The sequence below is a fragment of the Anas platyrhynchos genome, chromosome 7 (genome assembly GCF_047663525.1).
Source record: "Anas platyrhynchos isolate ZD024472 breed Pekin duck chromosome 7, IASCAAS_PekinDuck_T2T, whole genome shotgun sequence".
Lineage (NCBI taxonomy): Eukaryota > Metazoa > Chordata > Aves > Anseriformes > Anatidae > Anas > Anas platyrhynchos.
Genome location: NC_092593.1, coordinates 28400052 through 28420175, shown reverse-complemented (window position 1 = coordinate 28420175; position 20124 = coordinate 28400052). Strand labels below are relative to the sequence as shown.

General features: G+C 40.4%; 1 protein-coding gene across 17 annotated transcripts in view; it reads left to right on the top strand.

The window, feature by feature from the left end:
• Positions 1-20124, top strand: part of DIP2A (disco interacting protein 2 homolog A) — a 115657-nt gene that overhangs the window by 38100 nt on the left and 57433 nt on the right. For 16 of the 17 annotated variants that reach the window (XM_038181992.2, XM_072041100.1, XM_072041092.1 and 13 more), the window contains exons 4-7: positions 3904-4023; positions 12140-12385; positions 17388-17516; positions 18660-18779. In XM_038181992.2, coding sequence (XP_038037920.1) covers positions 3904-4023; positions 12140-12385; positions 17388-17516; positions 18660-18779 — 615 coding nt within the window. The remainder of the gene's footprint in view (positions 1-3903; positions 4024-12139; positions 12386-17387; positions 17517-18659; positions 18780-20124) is intronic. The other variant, XM_072041101.1, reaches the window with a different exon arrangement.

Below are 20124 nucleotides of genomic sequence, written 5' to 3'. Positions count from 1 at the left end.
GTAGAGTTAATATCTCTGTGCTCTTGTTGATTTAAATTTCTTTAAATTAACTTTCAGTAAATCTATACAACTCTGCCTCGTTGGTCTACATGCAGCCTAACAAGTTTGCAGATGACATACATATTAGTGATAGGTCAAGGGGGAATGGTTTTAAACTAAGATGTGAGATTAAGGTTACATGTTAGGAGGCAGCTTTTCACTCAGAGGTTGGTGAGGCACTGGAACAGGTTGCCCAGGGAGGCTGTGCATGCCCCATCCCTGAAGGCACTCAAGGCCAGGCTGGATGTGGCTCTGGGCAGCCTGCCCTAGTGGTGGGCAACCCCGCCCAGAGCAGGGGAGTTGAAACTGGGTGATCTTTAAGGTCCTTTTCAACCCAGGCCATTCTATGATTCTATGTTAAATGTTGTGAAAGATGAACAGCTTTAAACAATAATTTTGGACACTACTGCTTCTTCCATCAGTTGCATGCCGTATGTGTTCTTTAGACTTGAGGGGGGGAGAATCTTGTTTCTTTTTCTGTTTATTTCCTTCTAGCCTTCTATTTATATCTTTTCCCCCTTGCATCTTGTCAGTTCTGCTATGTCCTTTGCAAGAGTAGCTGATGAGGTTGGAATGCAATTTTTTATAGAACAGGATCTCTTTCTGGAGCAATTATAGTACTTTAGAGCCATCAACATAAATTATTTTAAATAAGCAAGCAAGACAATTATGCCTTTTTGTGCAATTAATCTGCCACTTACTAGCTGCAAGCAGATTTTTTTATAGTTTTCCAGAATTGTCTTCTATTTAAGTTAACTAAGTTTTATCATCCACAGATTTTTGTCTTAAAGCAGTAAATCTTACCCAAAAATTTGCAACAGTGAAAATATGGTCAAAAATACTGTAGGCTAATAAATTTCGTAAGTGTTCCCAGAACAGCAGTTAATATTACAGTGCTTTAACTAGATTTGCACTCTGTTAAATGACAACAATGTGGTAGAAAAGCTGAGAAAAGCAGAGACTTTGCAGGCATTTGTGCAGGCTGATAAGCACTAAGTACCTTGTGTTCCACAGTTCAGAGGACACTTTAAGCCACTATATTGCTGTTGTTGCTGCTGGTAGTTCTACCATGAGGATGCCCAATTCCTAGTGAAAACTCCTGTTCCTCCTCTTGCTTTAGCCCCACTGTGGTCTGGTTTTGGCTAAGAAGACATGGAAGTTAGCTGGTAAGCCCTTAGGGTGTCTGAAGATGCTTCCCCAGCAACTATACTCTTTCCACTCTCACTTTTTTTCTAGTAACTCTTCTTCAGCCTCTAACAGCTGGGTCTTTACTGCTAATGCCCTGTTGGATGTACTGCTGCAGTATACAGCCAGTTCTCCCAGCTTGCCTGAAATGGGCTACAAGGATGTGTCTATTCCAGCTGATACACAAGTCTGTTCAGTGTGCAAGTGTGACACCTGTATAGCAGTGTGGAAAATACTGTATTTCATGTCATGTGACAGAGCTTGTTCCTGCAACAGTCCTCTCTTCTCTGTCAGCCTTGCCAGTCATACTTGCTTTCTTATTGTGGGAAGCAACACTTCAGTAGTAAATGCAAAATTCCAGTAGAAAATACAACAAACTAAAGAACTTCCAGGGGAAGTTTTTAATGAAAGAGAAAACCAGTTCCACCAAGAAGTGTAAGGGATGCAACGGTGAGTTCATGGCTGCTTACAGAAGTGTCAAATTATCAATAAAAACTAGTTATTAGTTTGCATGGTTTCCCAATGGGTCAGTTAGCTGGTACAACCTCTCTTCTAGTCTATACACAGTACTACTTACAGTTCAAAAGTTAATCCCAGCATTCTCTGAATGTTATAGTATAATAAAGATACATCCGGAAAATATTCTTTTTTCTTTTTTTTGGCAATCCTTGTCACAGGCATGCAGTCAGATGGGACACTAGTTTGCAGCAGCCATTTTTAGAGGCCTGATGCTTGAAACTATTCCAATTCTCATTAAAATATATACTTATTACCTGCCTGTAGCTATCTCTTGCTTTGTTAGAATTAATTGGAATTGATTGGTGTATTTGAAATAATCTAGGAAGAATCTCATGCTCAAGAACCAAAGAAGTTCCCAGGACTAGTACCAGAAATCAGTTCTTACTCTTTTTAACATGCCTTCTAGCTCTGCGTTTGTCTAAAGACAGATTTTCTGTCATATCATTACTGATCTTGTGTTACCATGAAGCAAGGTGTAGGATTCATGCATCATGAATGAAATAACATGCAGAGTGTAGTTATATCTACAGGGTTGAACATGCTTGGAATTTACAGCTACTATACTGAACTTGAGCTGTTGCTTGTAATATTTGTAAATAGAGTAAATTACATATCCCTGAATTTAGGAGTACTTTTTAAAACTCTGGGATCCTTTTCATAACACAGTCCTTTAAATAGGGATGGATGTATTGCAGGTGAGCATGACAAAGGCTTGTGTCTGGTAATGCTGCTAAGGAAGTCAGAAGGTGCAAGTTTTCTTTGGTACTTTTTGTACTGCTTAAAACAAAACCAACACAGAGTTCAGTAACTTTGTTCTGTTGCTGTTCTGTAGCAGAACTGAAGAGTTATAGCTCAAAGAATAGTTTTTTGTTCTTTTGTTTCTTTGTGTTTTTTTTTTTTTAATGGACCCTAAAATATGGAGTTGTGGCTGACAACCTGTAGTTGGCATTAAGGTTAATTGCTCTAGGTACAGGACAGAGAAAGGATATTTCTTTTAATGTACATTGTGTAAGTGTATTTGTCACATACCTCTGAGTTTCATACTTTGCATATGTCTACCAATCTCCTGTTACATATTTTCAGCCTTAGGTGGCTTAGAATGCATTTTTATTTATTTTTCAAAACTGGACTTAGGGACATGGTTTATTGGTAGAGTTGGCAGTGTTAGGGTAACAGTTAGACTTGATGATCTTAGAGGTCTTTTTCAACTTAAATGATCCTATGATTCTTGTACAGCATCTTCCACGTGAAATGTGATCATGCTTTTTCCTACCACAATACTTGCTTTTTGGCCCTTCATCAGTACATGTTGGTGCATATCCATTTTATCCATTTTTCATGAGTTTAAATCTTAGTTCATAAGTCAGTATATTTTTGGTTTGTCTCATTTCTCCTTGTCATCTGTTCACTTCTCAAGATTTTTTTTTACCTAAGCTTTATGTGTTTAAGTGATGTCAAAAGCTATGTTAAAGAGAAAAATCTGTTGAAGATGATTTAGAATTACTTGAATACAGTATTTTTTATCTGCAGTATAGTCTTGATTGAACACTAATTCCTTTTTACTAAACTCTTTGTTTATGGCTTAAAAATAGCAAAATTTACAGTATACGCATTGGAATTTACCAAAAATTAAAAATAAATGAGTACTGAGAATTAATGTGTTAGGTGTGCTGTAACTTCAATACCGGTTGTCAGGGTGTTCTTCCTAATGATACTAGCAAAGCCTTTTTAAGCTGATTTCATGATGAAAATATGTTGATTTGACCTCTTTGTATTTTCCCTTGAGTCTCTAATGAATTGCTTCTGAACTGCATTTGAGTGGAGTGGGAGGCAAGTGTATTTGTTCAGTCCTACTGAACACCCTTGAAGGAAAAGCAACTGATAAACTTGTCACAGCTTTGAGTTCAAAACCACATTACTGGAATTCAACTTTGGACCTTTCTGCTGTCCAAGAAATGCTTCCTTTGAGACTGAAAACCTGCTGCTGTTCGTGAGCTAAGCAGTTGGACTAAATATAGGACAAAAGCATTAAGGACCTTAATGTGCAATTCATATTTTGTATTTGAGCTGTAAAAGATGACATTCATGCTTCCTATGTTTTTAGAAAGAAATTATGATTGAACTTAATTTCTCTTACCTTTTTGTTTGTTTTCTATGTAGATGTCCATACTGAAGCAGTACAAGCAGCTCTTGCGAAATACAAAGAGAGAAAAATGCCCATGCCTTCCAAGAGACGGTCTGTTCTTGTGCACTCTTCAGTAGAAACATACACACCTCCAGGTATCTATTGAGTTAAAGTATTTAAATGTTGCTAGGTAAACTTCTTATCAAAACATAAAAGAGCAAGTTGCAATGAACTTTTTCCATATTCATAGCTGTATTTGCTGATAACCATATGTTGCCTGGATTTGTTCCTTGATGTCTTTCCACAAAATTTTTAGTGTTTCATCTAGCGATGCTGTAGGTAATAAAGATACTCCTGAAAGCTACAAGGGAGTGTGAGCAGTTGCCCTGTCCATTCTCTTACAGAATCTTAATTGGAAAGAGAGAATCTTGACAAGTATGTCAGAGTTCTAAGCACCTTATTTCATGTTGCATAAGATTCTTTTTCTTAAGAATTAAAAAAGATATACTAGGGTGTTAAGTTGCTCCATTAGCTTGCAGAACACTCATCAGATTGTTCCAATTGTGAGCCCTTTAAGCCATTCAATGTCATATGCTATAATTGTTCAGATTGTTTAGGTCAGGATGTTTCCTTAAATTTTTTAGGAAAAACAATAATCTTCCTATTGCCTCAGAATGAATTCTCTAGAGGTTAAGCAAATCTTTCTCCAGATACGTCTTGGTAGCAAGCCGCCAAGTATTTTGGGGCCAGTATTGTATACAAAGAAGAGTTTAGCTCTTAAGCTGTTACTGATGAGCTCTTGCCATTTCTAATATGCCCCTAGAGTAGAAGCACGCTGACCTCTAGTGCCCTTCTCCATCAATTCTATTTCTTAGTCCTGTAAAAGAGCAGATCTGCTGTGCTGCTCTGTTGCTTCCTAGGCTCTATTTCTTCTGTCTGTCATTTACAGGAAGTACCAATTTTCTTTGCTAGTTGCTCAGTTGCATTTTTTTGTTTGTTTGTTTTGGGTGGAGGTGTCTTTAGTTATTTCATTAGTTAAAAAAATAATAAGTATCTTCTGTAGTCTTAAATCAGATCTTTCTTCACCTTTACATTTTCCCTTTAAGATAGGTTAAGGTATCACACTTCTTGATTAGATTATTCCACTTCTTGTATACTTGGATGCCCATAAGGACAATTAGTGCAGTTGGGTGGTTATCATGCTATTGAGTTTTCTTGTGTACAGGTTGTTTATGTATATATGAAAGTTATTGAGAATTGCATAAACTGAAATCTTGGAGAAAATTCAATTACAGTGACCATCTGTATATTGAAGCTTCAAGAGAGAGGCTGTGAAGTTTCTGTTTATAGCTTTTGAAAGCAATATTAAGTCTTACTGTCCAAAATAAATTCCGATGTTACAATCAGTAGTGCATTTGTGCTGCTTCACTCTGTCCTTCTGTCATTCGTGTAGTTTGCCAAATCACTGTGTGTTTGGATTGAGGTGTATCACAGTAAGAAAAGAACATGCTGTTATTCTGCGTAAGATTTCCTTGCCGAGGCGATCGGCTCTGGGGCAGATGTGTTCTGCAGCAGCGTGGGGGATTGAGATGGGCAGGGCTTTTTTTCTGGCATCAAGGCCACTCGAGGCAGCTAAGGGAGCCGCCAGGACCTGGCAGCCCTTAGGAGGGAGGCTGACAAGGTGTAGGCAGAGCCAGCAGTGGCAGCGGTGGGCCTTTCAAATCGGGTGTTGCCACCATTTTGTAGCCACTCACCGAGGTGATCGGCTCCAGGGCAGACGGAGTTAAAAGTTGGGTTAAAAAGTGGCTAGATAGCTGGGTCTGAAGAGTTGTGGTGAATGGAGTTAAATTCAGTTGGAGGCCAGTCACTAGTAGAGTTCTCCAGGGCTCACTACTGGGACCAGTCCTCTTTAATATCTTTATTGATGATCTGGATGAGGGGATCGAGTGCACCCTCAGTCAGTTCGCAGATGACACCAAGCTAGGTGCGTGTGTCGATCTGCTCGAGGGTAGGAAGGCTCTGCAGGAGGATCTGGATAGGCTGCACCAATGGGCTGAGGTCAGCTGCATGAAGTTCAACAAGGCCAAGTGCCGGGTCCTGCACCAGGGGCGCAATAACCCCAAGCAGAGCTCCAGGCTGGGAGATGAGTGGTTGGAGAGCTGCCAGGCAGAGAAGGACCTGGGAGTGATGGTTGATAGTCGGCTGAATATGAGCCAGCAGTGTGCTCAGGTGGCCAAGGAGGCCAACGGCATCCTGGCTTGTATCAGAAACAGTGTGACGAGCAGGGCTAGGGAGGTGATCGTCCCCCTGTACTCGGCTCTGGTGAGGCCGCACCTCGAGTACTGTGTTCAGTTTTGGGCCCCTCACTACAAGAAGGGCGTCGAGGTGCTTAAGAGAGTCCAGAGAAGGGCAACGAAGCTGGTGAGGGGCCTGGAGAACAAGTCCTACGAGGAGCGGCTGTTCTCCCACGTGCCTGGTGACAGGACAAGGGGGAATGGGCTAAAGTTGTGCCAGGGAGGTGTAGGTTGGATATTAGGAAGAACTTCTTTACTGAAAGGGTTGTTAGGCATTATAATGGGCTGCCCAGGGAAGTGGTGGAGTCACCATCCCTGGAGATCTTTAAATGAAATTTAGATGTAGAGCTTAGTGATATGGTTTAGTGGAGGACTTGTTAGTGTTAGGTCAGAGGTTGGACTTGGTGATCTTGGAGGTCTCTTCCAACCTAGATGATTCTGTGATTCAGTATACAAAAAATAGCTGGCATCCAGAAGCTCTGCTGGGAGAGATAAGTGAGTGGGAGGACAGCTAGACTTCCCTGTCTCCTGTCGCATTTAAACTAGAATCTCCTGGCAGTTTTTTGAAGAAAACCCAAGTATTCCTTTTTTGGATACCTTCAGGACAGATTTGGAGCAGCTCTGACAGTGTCCCTACCTGCTCCATCTCGGGTTTGTGTGGTGCATTAAAGGATAAAAGTCCTGGGGGCTTGAGAGAATCTAGGTAAAACATGTGATAGCTTCCTTGTATATAGTGTGGAGAAGCCGTGAGGTTATGTGATCAGTGCTCATCTGCACACCTTCAAAGGAGTACAGACAAACAGTGGTAGGTTGGGGAGCCCGAACAACACCTTGCCCCAGCTACTCCCAGCCCAGCTCAGAAGTCATCAGCACATCACAGATCCATCTTCACAAGCCCGCAAGAGCACCGTGACAATGAAAACCCAAATCAGTTATTGAGAGGAATGGTTCACCCTCTCCAGGCCCCTCCTGGACTGTCCTTGGAGAGCTTTGGCCGTGTTGTCCAGACATGAAACCTATCAAGTCTGGTCAGCACAAGAGTACCTTCTGGTCTTGGGGAACATGTGTGTATGGGGCACATTATGGGATGCAGGGAAAAAGCATTTTAGGATTGCACAAGATTTATTATGGGTGTTTAGGTGAGGAACCAAAAGTGGGGGAAAGGGTGGATTTGGGTGATTTGTGGAGAAACAAGTACGGGGAAAACAAAGGGGTAAGGAGATTTATAAAAAGAAAAGAAGGCCAATTGTGTAAGTGGTTCACTTCCCTGGCTATGCCCTGCACGTGACCAATTTTGTCTGTCCTATCTCTGTTACAGTCTATTTCTGTTGATTTTTCTGGGTGAAGGACTTCCTGTTCAGTGTGTGGGGAGAGGCTGAGCTCTGGCAGCTGAAGTTGGACCATGGGTTGGGGGACTGTGCCTGGAGGGACCAGTGAGTGGACTCAAGTGTCATCAGTGAGTGGGACCACAAGTCACTCAGGCCTGTGCATCCATGGTGCCAGCAGCAGGAGTGAGAGCCTGAGTGCCAGTCACTGTGCTGGGACCAGCAGTCAGAGGCTTTGGGTACCACTAACCAGAGAGATCAGAGTGAGAGAAACCAAGCACCATGCCCTAGCGTGGGACTCAGGTCAGAGGCCTCTGTCATCCAGGAAAGGAAGCAGAATGAAGCTGTGGGTGCTGCCAGTGTGTGTTATCTGTGTGGTCAACAGTGTATGCATGCACGTGGTGTCTACATGTGCTCTCTGCGTGTGTGTCTACTGAGAATACACGCTTGAGCCTCAGTGCTGCTTGGACCTGGGGCATGGAGCTGTGGCAGCCTCGCCCCTCTTGGGTTAGCAGATTCAGCATTGTATATATTCCCTCAAGAGAAACCGTTTATATAGCTGCAGTCATATCAAATTCCAGCCTCCTTTGTTGTCAAGTGTGGTTACAGAATATAGATAATCTTCTGTGAAGTACCCTGGTGAGGAATGCAGCTGGATTTACCAGTTAAAGAAGAAGAGATTTTTTTGGCTGTTTCTTCGTGGGGGGAGGGGTAAAAATGCTATCAGACAGGAGCTAATACAATGTCATCTTCTAAGATGTCTGTCCAAGTGGTTAGCACAGAAGTAAAAATAGCCAGTGTGGGCTTCAGTGGGATACAGAAAAACCCTAACCAAATTATCGTGAAAGAAGAATAAAGTATTGTCTCTGGGATCTGTTGTGCAGCTTATAAGAGAAGATAACTTGTTATGAGATACCCTTAGAAGAGACAGGACAACTAGATGTATTACTGTATCATGAGAGATCAGGCCATTCAAAAATACTGAGGAGTTGCTTCAGCTGCATCAATGCATAAAAATAATTGTGTTTTTAAGGGCCTTATTTTAGAATCACAGAATCGTCTAGGTTGGAAAAGACCTTCAAGATCATCAAGTCCAACCATCAGCCTGATCTGCAGAGCCCCGTCACTAACCATGTCCCTCAGTGCCACATCCACACGTCTCGTAAATAGTTACAGGGATGGGTACTCAATCGCTTGACCACACTCTTCCTAATCTAACTGTGCAGTCTGCTTGACCACACTCTTCCAATCTAACCCCCTCTGGCACAATTCTAGACCATTTCTTCACATCCTATCACTTTTCACCTGAAAAAAGAGACCAACACCCTTCTCCCTGCCAACACCCTCCTCCCTGCAACCTCCTTTCAGGTAGCTATAGAGAGCATTGAGGTCTCTCCTCAGCATCCTCTGCTCCAGACTGATCACTCCCAGTTCCCTCATTCACTCCTCACAAGTCTCACTTTCCTAGTCCCTTCATCAGCTTCATTGCTCTTCTCTCCACAGTCAAGCAACTCAGTAGCTCAGTAGCCTTCCTGTAGCGAGGGGCCCAAAACTGAACAAAATTAACTGCAAAATTAACTCAGCAAGAAAATTGCAAAGAACCCAACTGGCTTTGAAGCATCTAATTTTACTGTCGAGCACTAGCAACAAAGTTTGTTGCTCTGGCAAGGAAGTTATGAGACTTGTTGGATGTGGTCAGTTGTCTTTAAAATAAATAAATAAATCTGTCGGCCTGTATTTGCTGGTAAAGGTTTCAGGAGAGAATGTTCTGTAAGCATTGTCATGTTACCAGAGTGCTTAGAGCTTTTTCTAAATGTGAGAGCTGGGCAAAAAATTTCAGAAGTCTCATTGCTCACAGCCTGCACGCTCTCTGCACCTGAATGGGAGGCATTCCCTCTACGTACCTACCCTGAATTATCCTTTTTAATAGTGCAATAACCATGAACTTAGGATGGTTCAGGAGTTCCACATGCCTTTGTTATTATTTATTTTTGTCAGTTCAGATCTCTTTCAAAATAATTTTTCTAGCTAATTTAGCACGGTGAGCTTAAAACACTTTTTTTTTTTTCCCATTTCACATTACTGGGGATGTGTAGACCTGAGCCAGTAAGCCACTACATTACAATCCTTGTATTTGCAGAAATGAATGCAATTAAAATCAGACATTGTTAATACTTAGTAACTGAAATGTTGTTACATATAGTTACCATCCATTACCAGGAAGGAAGCACTGTGTTCTAGTTACAGTGTTAAGTTCAAAGCGAAGTCCCCTGGCCAGTAGTAATGGAAGTGCTTTTATTGTCTGTCTTTCCAAAAATTTTGATGTGCTATTGTTTATGTCCCATTGAGTCTCTCATGCTTCCCATACACATTTCACATGATCAGAACTTGGGATGTTGTCTTGGTACACGTTTGGTCCCTAAGGCAGTGGTTTCTGTGGCTATCATGGGTAAGCTCCCAGACAGGAAGAGCTGCAAGCCAAGTACATAGCATTCTGTCCACAGCACACTGAGAACCAAGATTTAACTCCTGTGATTGTCACACAGCCAGGTGTTACCTGGCTAATTTTCTCTTCCTGGTAAAATTGTTTTAATATTGGGAAGTTTTTACTATGAGTATTTCCATTTCATATTCAGTTAATACTTTGCATTCTTTACATTTAAATGTGTTTGTTTTTTTTTCCTCGGCTTATATAAGATATCTGAAAGTGTAGAAATTTTAGATAGACTTTGTTGAACTTGTAACTGGGTAACGGACACCATCAGAATATGTATCCTCTGAGAAACCTGTGTTTTCCTGTACTTTTATTTCTTACTCTGAAGTGATAATATATCACAAATGTGTTTTGTTTTGTTTTGTTTTGTTTTAAACCTGACTATAATCCTATTTTGTTATATCTTCCTGGAATTGTTTATTTTTGCCTTCCGCCTAAAAGAAAGGGAAGGTTGCAAGCACTAATGGGCTGGTTTGGCTCCTCTCCAGAGACAGATGGAGTCAGAAGCCAAAAACTAAAACTGTTGTCCACAGAAATATCACATGAGGCGCAGGCCCAGTAATGGTGATCCACAGCAGTATCTTCTCAAAGATCAGTTGTTTGTGTATATTTATTCAAAGCTTGTCATGTTTGACTAGGGATGGCCAAGTAATGGGAGATTTGTGATTTAAACTTTGAAACGGCCCTTAAGTTAAACTGGATTTCTAATTTTGTGTTTTCACACTATTTAAGAACAATTATTCTAGAGCTGTTGGAAATGCACATATTCTTGAAAGCAGAAAGTTAAACACCTGGTGATTGAAAATTGTTCCCAAAGGTGAGGAAATGATTGTCAGTATGGCTTCAACAAAATTTTGCTATTAAGTTATATATTGCTTAATCTTCTGTGTTCAGTAGATGTAGAAAAATGCCAAAGCAAAGGCTGCAAGTTTCTGAGGTAACCAATCTGTGTTGCCCAGGAGCTCTGTGTCTGGAAATGACTCTGGAGTACAGCAATGGACACCTTGTCTTTTTCATCAGGTGTTTGTTTTTTTCTTTTCTTTTCTCATGCTGACTTCTTCCTGCAGTATCTTTTCTAAATTCTTCTCATCATTGTGTGTGGCTTAAAACCACTGTGTGCAAACTGACTTGATTTGAGCTTTATCAGTATATGGGCAATACATTGTTTTAGGAGCTTCCCTTTGACTACCGGAGTTGGAGGATGTTATATTGAGGATCAAGTTCTTAAAATACCGTAGTTTATTTAGGAAGAAACTGAACATCCAGCTTACATAGTGTGTTTTGTGGCAAGCCTCAGTTTCACATTCTAACAATTTTGACAGGAGATCTCAGACTGAAAAAAGACAAGATGTCTTTCTTTAAAAAGTTCCTATTTTTCACTCAAAAAAAAAGATTTTTTTATATTTTAAAAATTATATTAAAAAAAAACTTTTTATTTGCTTTTGTGTAGATAAATATAGACAGATTGGATGCAAAAGGGAAACTTACAAAAACCTGTGAATAACTGGGTGGTGGTAATTAAAATGGGGATGTTTCATCAGACTTGTAACAGCAACAAATACACATCTACAATGAAAAGATTCTTTATTAAGCATTTATATAATGTGCACATTAATATCACCTTATGTGGTTAAAATCCATGCTTTTTAGTTCCTCTGTTTATTCTTAGATTAATGAAATGACTTTTTCATTGAACTGTATAGCACTGTGTTGTTTTTTTTTAGTAACTAGTTGAAAGAAGTCAGAAGAATCTAAACATTAAAAATACCCAACATGTTTTTTCAGTTTGGATGAAGTTTCACTTTATCTGTTTAGAACATAAATATTCCATAAGAGTGGTATGCTCACTTAGCATAGTTAGTAAGTACACTAGGTAGCTTAGGTAGAAGGTTTTTTCAAGCATTATGTCTTTCCAAATGCAGGAGTTAAATGAAACTTTCCTTCATGTGTTTTCTTATTATAACATGTATAAGTTGTCACATTACGCTGAAAATGGCAATAAGCAGAATTTGTGCATGCGAATATACCATTAGCTTTAATACACGCATCTCATGTGTAGCACATGAGAACACTATGCGAAGAACATGGAAATACTTCATGTTCCTGTCTGTTGGGTCATTCCTACATTACATGCCTGTCATCGTTATTTTAATCACAGACACATCGTCAGCATCAGAAGATGAGGGCTCGTTACGTCGGCAAGGGCGGATCACCTCCACTCCGTTCCAGAGCCATTCCAACGTAGAGCCCTGGCTTAACCGTGTTATTCAGGGCTCGTCCACCTCATCCTCTGCATCCTCCACCTCATCTCATCCAGGAGGGAAACCTGCTGCTGCTTCCAATACTGCTACTGCCACCGCTGCTGCCACTGTGCTTGCAGATCTCATGGCACACACCCAGCTAGGTCAGTAAAGAAATGCCTGTGTGGTTGCAATAAAATCGAATTGAAAATCCCAAAGCAGAGCTACATGCAAAAGTCAGGTATGAATGCTGTACTTCACGAGGAGACATCCACAAATAGCCTTAAAATGTACAATCCACAGACCAGGTACGCATGATATACGTGTATTTTAATTTAAACCAAACCAGTTGTTCACAAGATCTGAACATTCATTCTCTTGATAAAATGCTTAATTTATCAGGAAGCAGAAGTTAAATTTGTAGTTGTCTAAAAAATGGAATTTCAAAAGGATGATATTCTCGGTGCATGCTTTCTGATCTACTTGTATTTAAGCTAGAGAATATTGATGGATTCCAAAGGTGACTTGATTGGTAAACATCCAAAAAACAAGAGAAACATCCAGAATCTTTTGGAATTTTATGAAATTAGAGGTACTAACAAAGCTAAATTTCAAGCTAAAACATTATTTTCTTTTAATTAAAGTTTGTAATGATAAAATTTGTCCTTTATTGTGGGATTAGAGTGAAAACATAGAAGTACTGTTAAGCCAAAATGTAAATGTGAGTTTTTTCTCAATCTCTGTAACACTGAAGGTCTGGAACTTCATGTTACCTTCTTCTTTTTTTTTTTTTCCCTAAATGCAGAGCATTAGTCTTATGCCTGTGAAATATTTGGTAGGGAGGGAGACAGGCCATCTTTTGCACTGTGGAAATGATTTTTATAATGTTTTTGTACACTCTGTAGTGAAGAATGACAGTGGGTTTCTGTGTGTGCAACAGATGCACAGTAATGTAAAGGTACAGGAAGGAACTTAGTGGTGCAGTAAAAACATTTTATTTCAAATAATTTATCTTTTTTTCATCATAATTAGAAAATCTAAATACTACACAGATTCATAGAATGGTTTGGGTTGGAAGGGTCTTTAAAGACCATACAGTTTCACACGCACCACACCACACTCACTCTCCTCCCTGCCACGGGCAGGGACACCTTCCACTAGACCAGGTTGCTCCAAGCCCCATCCAACCTGTCCTTGAGCGTTTCCGGGGCTGGGGCATCCACATCTTCTTCGGGCAGTCTGTTCCAGTGCCTCACCACACCCAGTAAAGAATTTCTTCTGAATATCTAATCTAAACCTATATTTTGTTTTAGTTTAAAGCCTTGTCCTGTCACCACATTCCGTGAAAGAGTTCCTCCCCAGCTTTCCTGTGGACCCCCTTTAGGAACTGGAAGGCCACTATAAGGCCTCCCCAGAGCCTTCTGTTTTCCAGGCTGAACAAACTCAGCTCTCTCAGCCTTTCGTCTTAGTCTTCATAGGAGAGGTGTTAGGAGAGGTGTTCCAGCCCTCTGATCATCCTCATCGCCTCCTCTGGACTCACTCAAGATGATATGGGCCCCAGAGCATGGTACATGATGAAGTTCTTGTGTTTTTAGTACTATGCAGTGTGTATCACATGTATTATTCCTGATGGTTTCAGATTTTGGCAGCTTTACTACTCAACTTTTTGCTTATCTGTAGCTGTATGACTTACCTGTATGTGGACTATACCGAGTTTTCTCTTAATTCATTACAGAGGTTAGGTTGAATATGGAAAACGGTAAATGCTTCAGTAGACTTAAACTGAGTATACAGACTTCTGTATGCTGAGATGAAATACTTCTGAGGTGTCAATTGATGTGATAATTTAAGGCACAAATTTATTTCTCAAATACCTGTTAATTGAGCTAGTCGAGCTGTTACTGTCAAATTTTGTTGAAAGCCCCATCAGGTATCCTTTAGACTTCTTTTTGTAGATAATAGTGTGTTTATAGTTTCATAGACGTGCAGTGGCTATTCATGAGAATGTTGTTTCTCAGCTCTTTGCTAGCATGCCCTCCAAGTACCTTCTGCCTTATACTCAGTTTGGGACACCAGCCTTAGTTTATAGTAGCTATGGGTTTCAAAATGTAACTACTGCTTGTAGTTTGTGTAGTTTTACTTTTTCAGATTTGTAAAGCACATTATGAAACAGGGAAGGGTGTATGAGCAAGGTAGAGGTTGTGGTGGTTTTACTCGAGTGGGCAGCCAAGCTCCAACACGACCACTCTTTCACTTCCCCTCCTCAAAGGGAAATGGGGAGAAAATACGATGCACAGGGCTCAAGGGTTGAGATAAGGATGGGGAGAGATATCGCTCAACAATTATAATGACAGGCAAAACAGACTCAGAGTAGGGAGATAGTAAGATTTACTGCCTATTACTAGCAAGCTAGAAAAATGAGAAACAAAGGAAATAAGCAAAGAACACCTTCCTCCCATCCACCCTCTTCCATCTTCTCCCCCCGAGCATCACAGGGTATCAGGGGAATGGGGGTTGTGGTCAGTTTATAGCACTTTGTCTCTGCCGCTCCTTCATGGTCACTCGCTGTCCTTGCTCCAACATGGGTTCCCTCCCACAGGATGCTGTCCTTCCCAAACTGATCCTGCGTGGGCTTCCCACAGGCGGCAGCTCTTCAAGAACTGCTCCAGATATGGGTCCATAGGAGCAACAGAGATGAAGTGCTGGCCGCAACCCCATTCCCCTGTTCCCCTCTGCACCTTGAGATGCAAGAGGAGATGGAAGAGGGTGGATGAGGGAAGGCATTTTTAGTTTCATTCCTTTGTTTCTCACTTCTCTAGCTTGTTAGTTAATAGGCAATAAATCTGACTATCTCCCTATTCTGATTCTGTTTTGCCTGTCATGATAATTGTTGAATGATCTCCCCATCCTTATCTCAACCCTTGAGCCCTGCACATTGTATTTTCTCCCCCTTTCTCTTTCAGGAGGGGGAGTGAGAGAGTGGTTGTGTTGAAGCTCGGCTGCCCACCTGAGTAAAACCATCACATTAGGTCAGAACTTTTCTAAAGTCTTTGAATCTTCAGTATAGGGTTCTTCCTTAGAGATCGCTTTCTGACTGATGTCTAGCTTTTAGATTTCTGTATTGTACATCATACTTCTTTTTTTCTTGGGCTACTGCCTTCCTTTACGTTTATCTCTGTGTCTTCAAATTAGTAATTGAAATGTACATGTGCTTCAGTTTAAATCCAATTATCTTTAGTCCCCAAGTTACAAGTCTGTTCACAGATGCTTTACCGGCTTTTCTCTTTATGTATTTTGTCACAGTATCTCTAGATGATACAGATTAATTTCATGGATTTTTATGGGTGTATATGAATAAAATGCCTAAATAATTAATGAGGCTAATGTAATTTTCATCTGAGCATAAATCCTGAAAATTGAAATTATTCCTTTCACACACATAATTTTGCCTTCTCAGGGCAGAATTGTGGGAGGATCTGTTCTCTGTTGTGTGTAGGATAAAGCAGCTGTGGACAACAGAGCTGTTGTTTATACGCACCCCTGGCATTTTCTTTCTGTGATTAGGGACATCGATTTGCATGAAACTTGGCTCTGAAATGCTTGTGAAATACCTGAATTCTGTAGAGCAGCACCTCCATATATAGTTACTTTATGTGTTTTCAGTTGGGATCATTGTTTTTTGTTTGTTTTCCAAGAATTTTCATTTTCTTGAGTGATTTCTTTGAACTGTTCACAAGTACACAGAACTTCTGTAACTGTTCCCAAATAGCTTCTTCCTTGTGTTACTCTCTTTGCATCTAGTTGCAGAGCTTTTATGTTTCAAAAATCCATCTTGAGCATGCGGATGGAAGATGGCTTTTTGCCTAACAGGAAAGTGCATGGCAAAACCCGTATCCTTTTAGCATTTCAGCTTCTGATCCAAGTGCACCAAGTTGCGTTGTGTGTGTGTGTATTGTTCTCTCTCTTGATTATTTGTATCCATATGCATATGATGTCAAGTGCATGGAATAGATTTATGCTCTGAGTCACCTTAATGCTTAGTGGTTATGACATATTATATGCAGAATGGTATTTTGGGGATTTCCACTGATAAAGTGTTGTGGCTTAGCTGTGTTGCCATGTTTTCTTGTTACTGGTTTTAACTCTCACCTTTGTCCGATCAAGTGATATTTTGTCCTTCTTGTATCTTTACCCATAGGAAAGAAATTTATGGTCCTTGCTTAGTACCTGGCAAGACAGATCTCCCTAATAAAACAATTGTCATTGCATTGATGATGGCTGCAAAGTATAAGAATGGATTTAGTGTTTTCTGGTGATGCCTCTAAAACTGCTTAGAGCTGTATTGGTGGTTTGTATTAAGCTCTGGAAATCTGTGAACAGAGCTAGAAGTACTTTTTATGTTAGCACTAATCACTTCCTCAAAAAGAGTGGGTTAATACATACATTTCACAGCATAGCCTTTATCTCCCTAGGTTATCTCCCTAGGGTTCTTACTGCAGAATTTGTGCCATACAAAGGTTCTTTGAGGGTTCTGTCACTGGCAAGCTGTGTGACCGCATCCAGTTCTTCCAGCACCGTTGTGTCCAGCAGAATTGTGTTCATAAGCTTTTTCCTGTTACAGTTCTATTCTTATTCATTAGGATTCTGAACATTTCAGGCCTCCAGTTCTTGATAATAGTACTTCAGGCATTCCTTATTTGAACACTTCTTCCAAATAATTGACTATCTTAACCTGTGATTGTGCAGAAAATCATTCCATAAAATAGGTCACAATTTTGGGATGACAGTACTTGCTAGCATTCTGTAGTAGTACAGAAACGTGATGCAGTTCCAAGCAATGCAGGTTTTTGCCTCAAGGTTGTTATAAGGTGTTTCTCAAGCCCCTTGAGTATATGAGAATTTGAGAATTGCCCTGTTTTCCCTATGTAAATGTACATTATAAAACGTTTAAATATTAACTGCTTGTATCACACACCGTTGGAATTAAACAGCTTGTCATGTCAGGCCATACCACATCATGCCTCAGAAAACCCAGTGCTTTTTCTGTTGTGAGCAGTGGTGCACAAAACATGAGAGGAATAGCAAGAAGGCTGTAACAAACAACTTTGGATGTACTGAGTCTTAACGTGACTGATGAGTTCCCATGTCATTCTTACATTTCTACAGATAACCACTCTGCACCTCCTGATGTAACCACTGGTTTGGTGGAACACTTGCATCATGAGCGACCACAACTGGCATCAGTACGAGGAGTTCCCAGAGGCTACAACAGCAGCATTTTGGAAACTGCAGATGGTGATTGTATTATAAATCTCCCACCTTTCCATCTATGTCCCTTTTTCTGAATAAGCAGATGGATAACATAGTGTGTCATAACCCCTCCAAAGCTCTGCAGTACTATGCTGTATATGTCAGACTGCAAAAGGAAAGGAAGCTGTTTTGCATTTCCCTTGCTCTGCCACTGGGAACCAAGTGGAATCTATGTCACCGTTTCAGTATATTTTTATAGTAAAAGACAACAAAAGCCCTTTAATCTCACATTTTAAATATGTATTGTCTCAAAACTGTAAATATAAACAAACACGCGTTGTTAAATGCTATTGAATTATAAATAAGAATATAACATACACAAATGAAAATCAGCATACAACATGGTTTTGTGTTGTGGTTATTGTTTGCTAGCAGTATAAAATATTGAAAGATTCACTTATTTTTTCCATAGCTATCTTTATTCAATTTTCACACTTCCAGTACTGACTGAATGTAAAATGTAGATTAAAGTATGAGAATGTATATGTATCAGTCAGACAGCTAGGAAACAGCATTGTTTTAAAGGACTGTGGTGATTTTACACTGATGCCTAGCTAAACTTCACAACACCACTCTCTCACTCCTCCTCCTGAAAGGAACAGTGGTATAAAATACCATGAAAATAGTCTCAAGGGTTGAGATAAAGGTAGGGAGATCACTCACCAATTACTGTCACAGGCAAAACAGACTCAGCATAGGGAGATTAATTTATTGCTTATCACTAGCAAACTAGAGCAGTGAGAAACAAAAAGCAAACTAAAACACCTTGCTTGTTGGCTCAGCTCTGGCCAGTGGTGGGTCCCTTTTGGAATCAACCAGAGCTGTTTTTATTCTAACACAGGGCAGTTCCTGGACTCCTTTCACATATGCCAACCCCCATATCCCCTCTGCTACCAAAACCTTGCTACGTAAGCCCAATACAAACAAATAAATCTGTGTTTGAAACTGTTATTTATTAAAGCTTTTTTTTCTTTTTTTTTTTCCCTAACAAGCTACTCATTTTGAATAACTCTTCCATCTGAAAACTATACTGAGCTTCGAGTGATGTTGTCAGCAGCGTGGAAGCTATATTATTTTATTGTATGTGTATTAATACATAGTAAGTAATGCATCTTTTCTGCTTGACAGGTGTCCCAGTGAATAGCAGGGTGTCCTCTAAAATCCAGCAGCTTCTAAATACCTTGAAAAGACCAAAGCGCCCACCTTTGAAGGAGTTTTTTGTTGATGATTTTGAAGAACTGCTAGAAGGTTAGTTTTCTTTTAAATAAAAATTTCACTCTTTGTGTAATCAATTAAAGAAAGAACTGTTATGTCTTAAAAAGTATTGTTTTCTTCCTTTCTTCCCCCCCCCCCAAAAAAAAAAGTGATAGAATTATGATATCATGTGACCTTTCTGTCTCTAATCTTTCTGTCTCTGAATCTTCTGATTCAGCTCAGTTTGGACCAGTGTGATGAGCTGGTGAATACTAGAGCCAGTAATTTACATATATTTGGAGAATTTCTATTCACACCTTTGTTAAGAACTACACTGGGAGATTCAGAAATTATATCATGTTTGGTGATGGGCATGCAGTCACTTTTTGCTGCAGACATTTTATACCTGGTCTTACAGTAATCAGTGAATTTGTAGTGGGTACTCACTGGAGTAAATCAAGGAATAGCCAAAGTGTAACTGATCACAGGATGGACCTCTGGAAGCCTCTGACCAACCTGCTGTTCAAAGCAGGTCTGAGTAGGTGTCGTTGTTTTAACCCAGCCAGCAGCTAAACACCACACAGCCGTTCGCTCACCCTCCCCCCTCCCTCTCTGGGACAGGGGAGAGAAAGGGAAAGTGAAGCCCGTGAGTTGAGATAAAGACAGTTTAATAAGACAGGAAAATAATAATAACAATAATAATAATAACAATAATAATAATAGTACAATGATGATAATAGTACTACTAATAACAATGTGTACAAACAAGTGATGCACAATGCAATTGCTCACCACCCACTGACCGATGCCCAGCCTAACCCCGAGCAGTCCAGCCCCCTCCCCCCGGCTAGCCACCCCTATATATTGTTTAGCATGACGTCAGAAAATACGGAATACCCCTTTGGCTAGTTTGGGTCACCTGTCCTGGGTCTGTTCCCTCCCAGCTCTTGCTGCACCCCCAGCCTGCCCGTTGGCAGGACAGAGCAAAAGGCTGAGATGTCCTTGGCTTGGAATAAGCACTGCTCTGCAACAATTAAAACATCAGGGTGTTATCAGCACTCTTCTCATCCTAAGCCAAAACATAGCATTCTACCAGCTACTAGGAAGAAAATTAACTCTGTTCTAACTGAAACCAGGACAGTCGGTCAGGCTGCTCAGAGCTTTGTCTAGTCAAGTTCTGAGTATCTCCTAAGACAGAAATTCCATGGCCTGTCTGGACGCTGTACCAGTGTTTGACCAGTTTCAAAGCAGAAAAAAGGGTTTCTGTATACCTGGTTGGAATTTCTCATGTTCCAGCTTTTGCCTTTACTGTCTTTCTTCACAGTGAGAACACTTGTTCAATTGACACTGAAGGCATTCTTTCTGATGATGATTCTTGACTTTGTGTAGGCTTTCATTT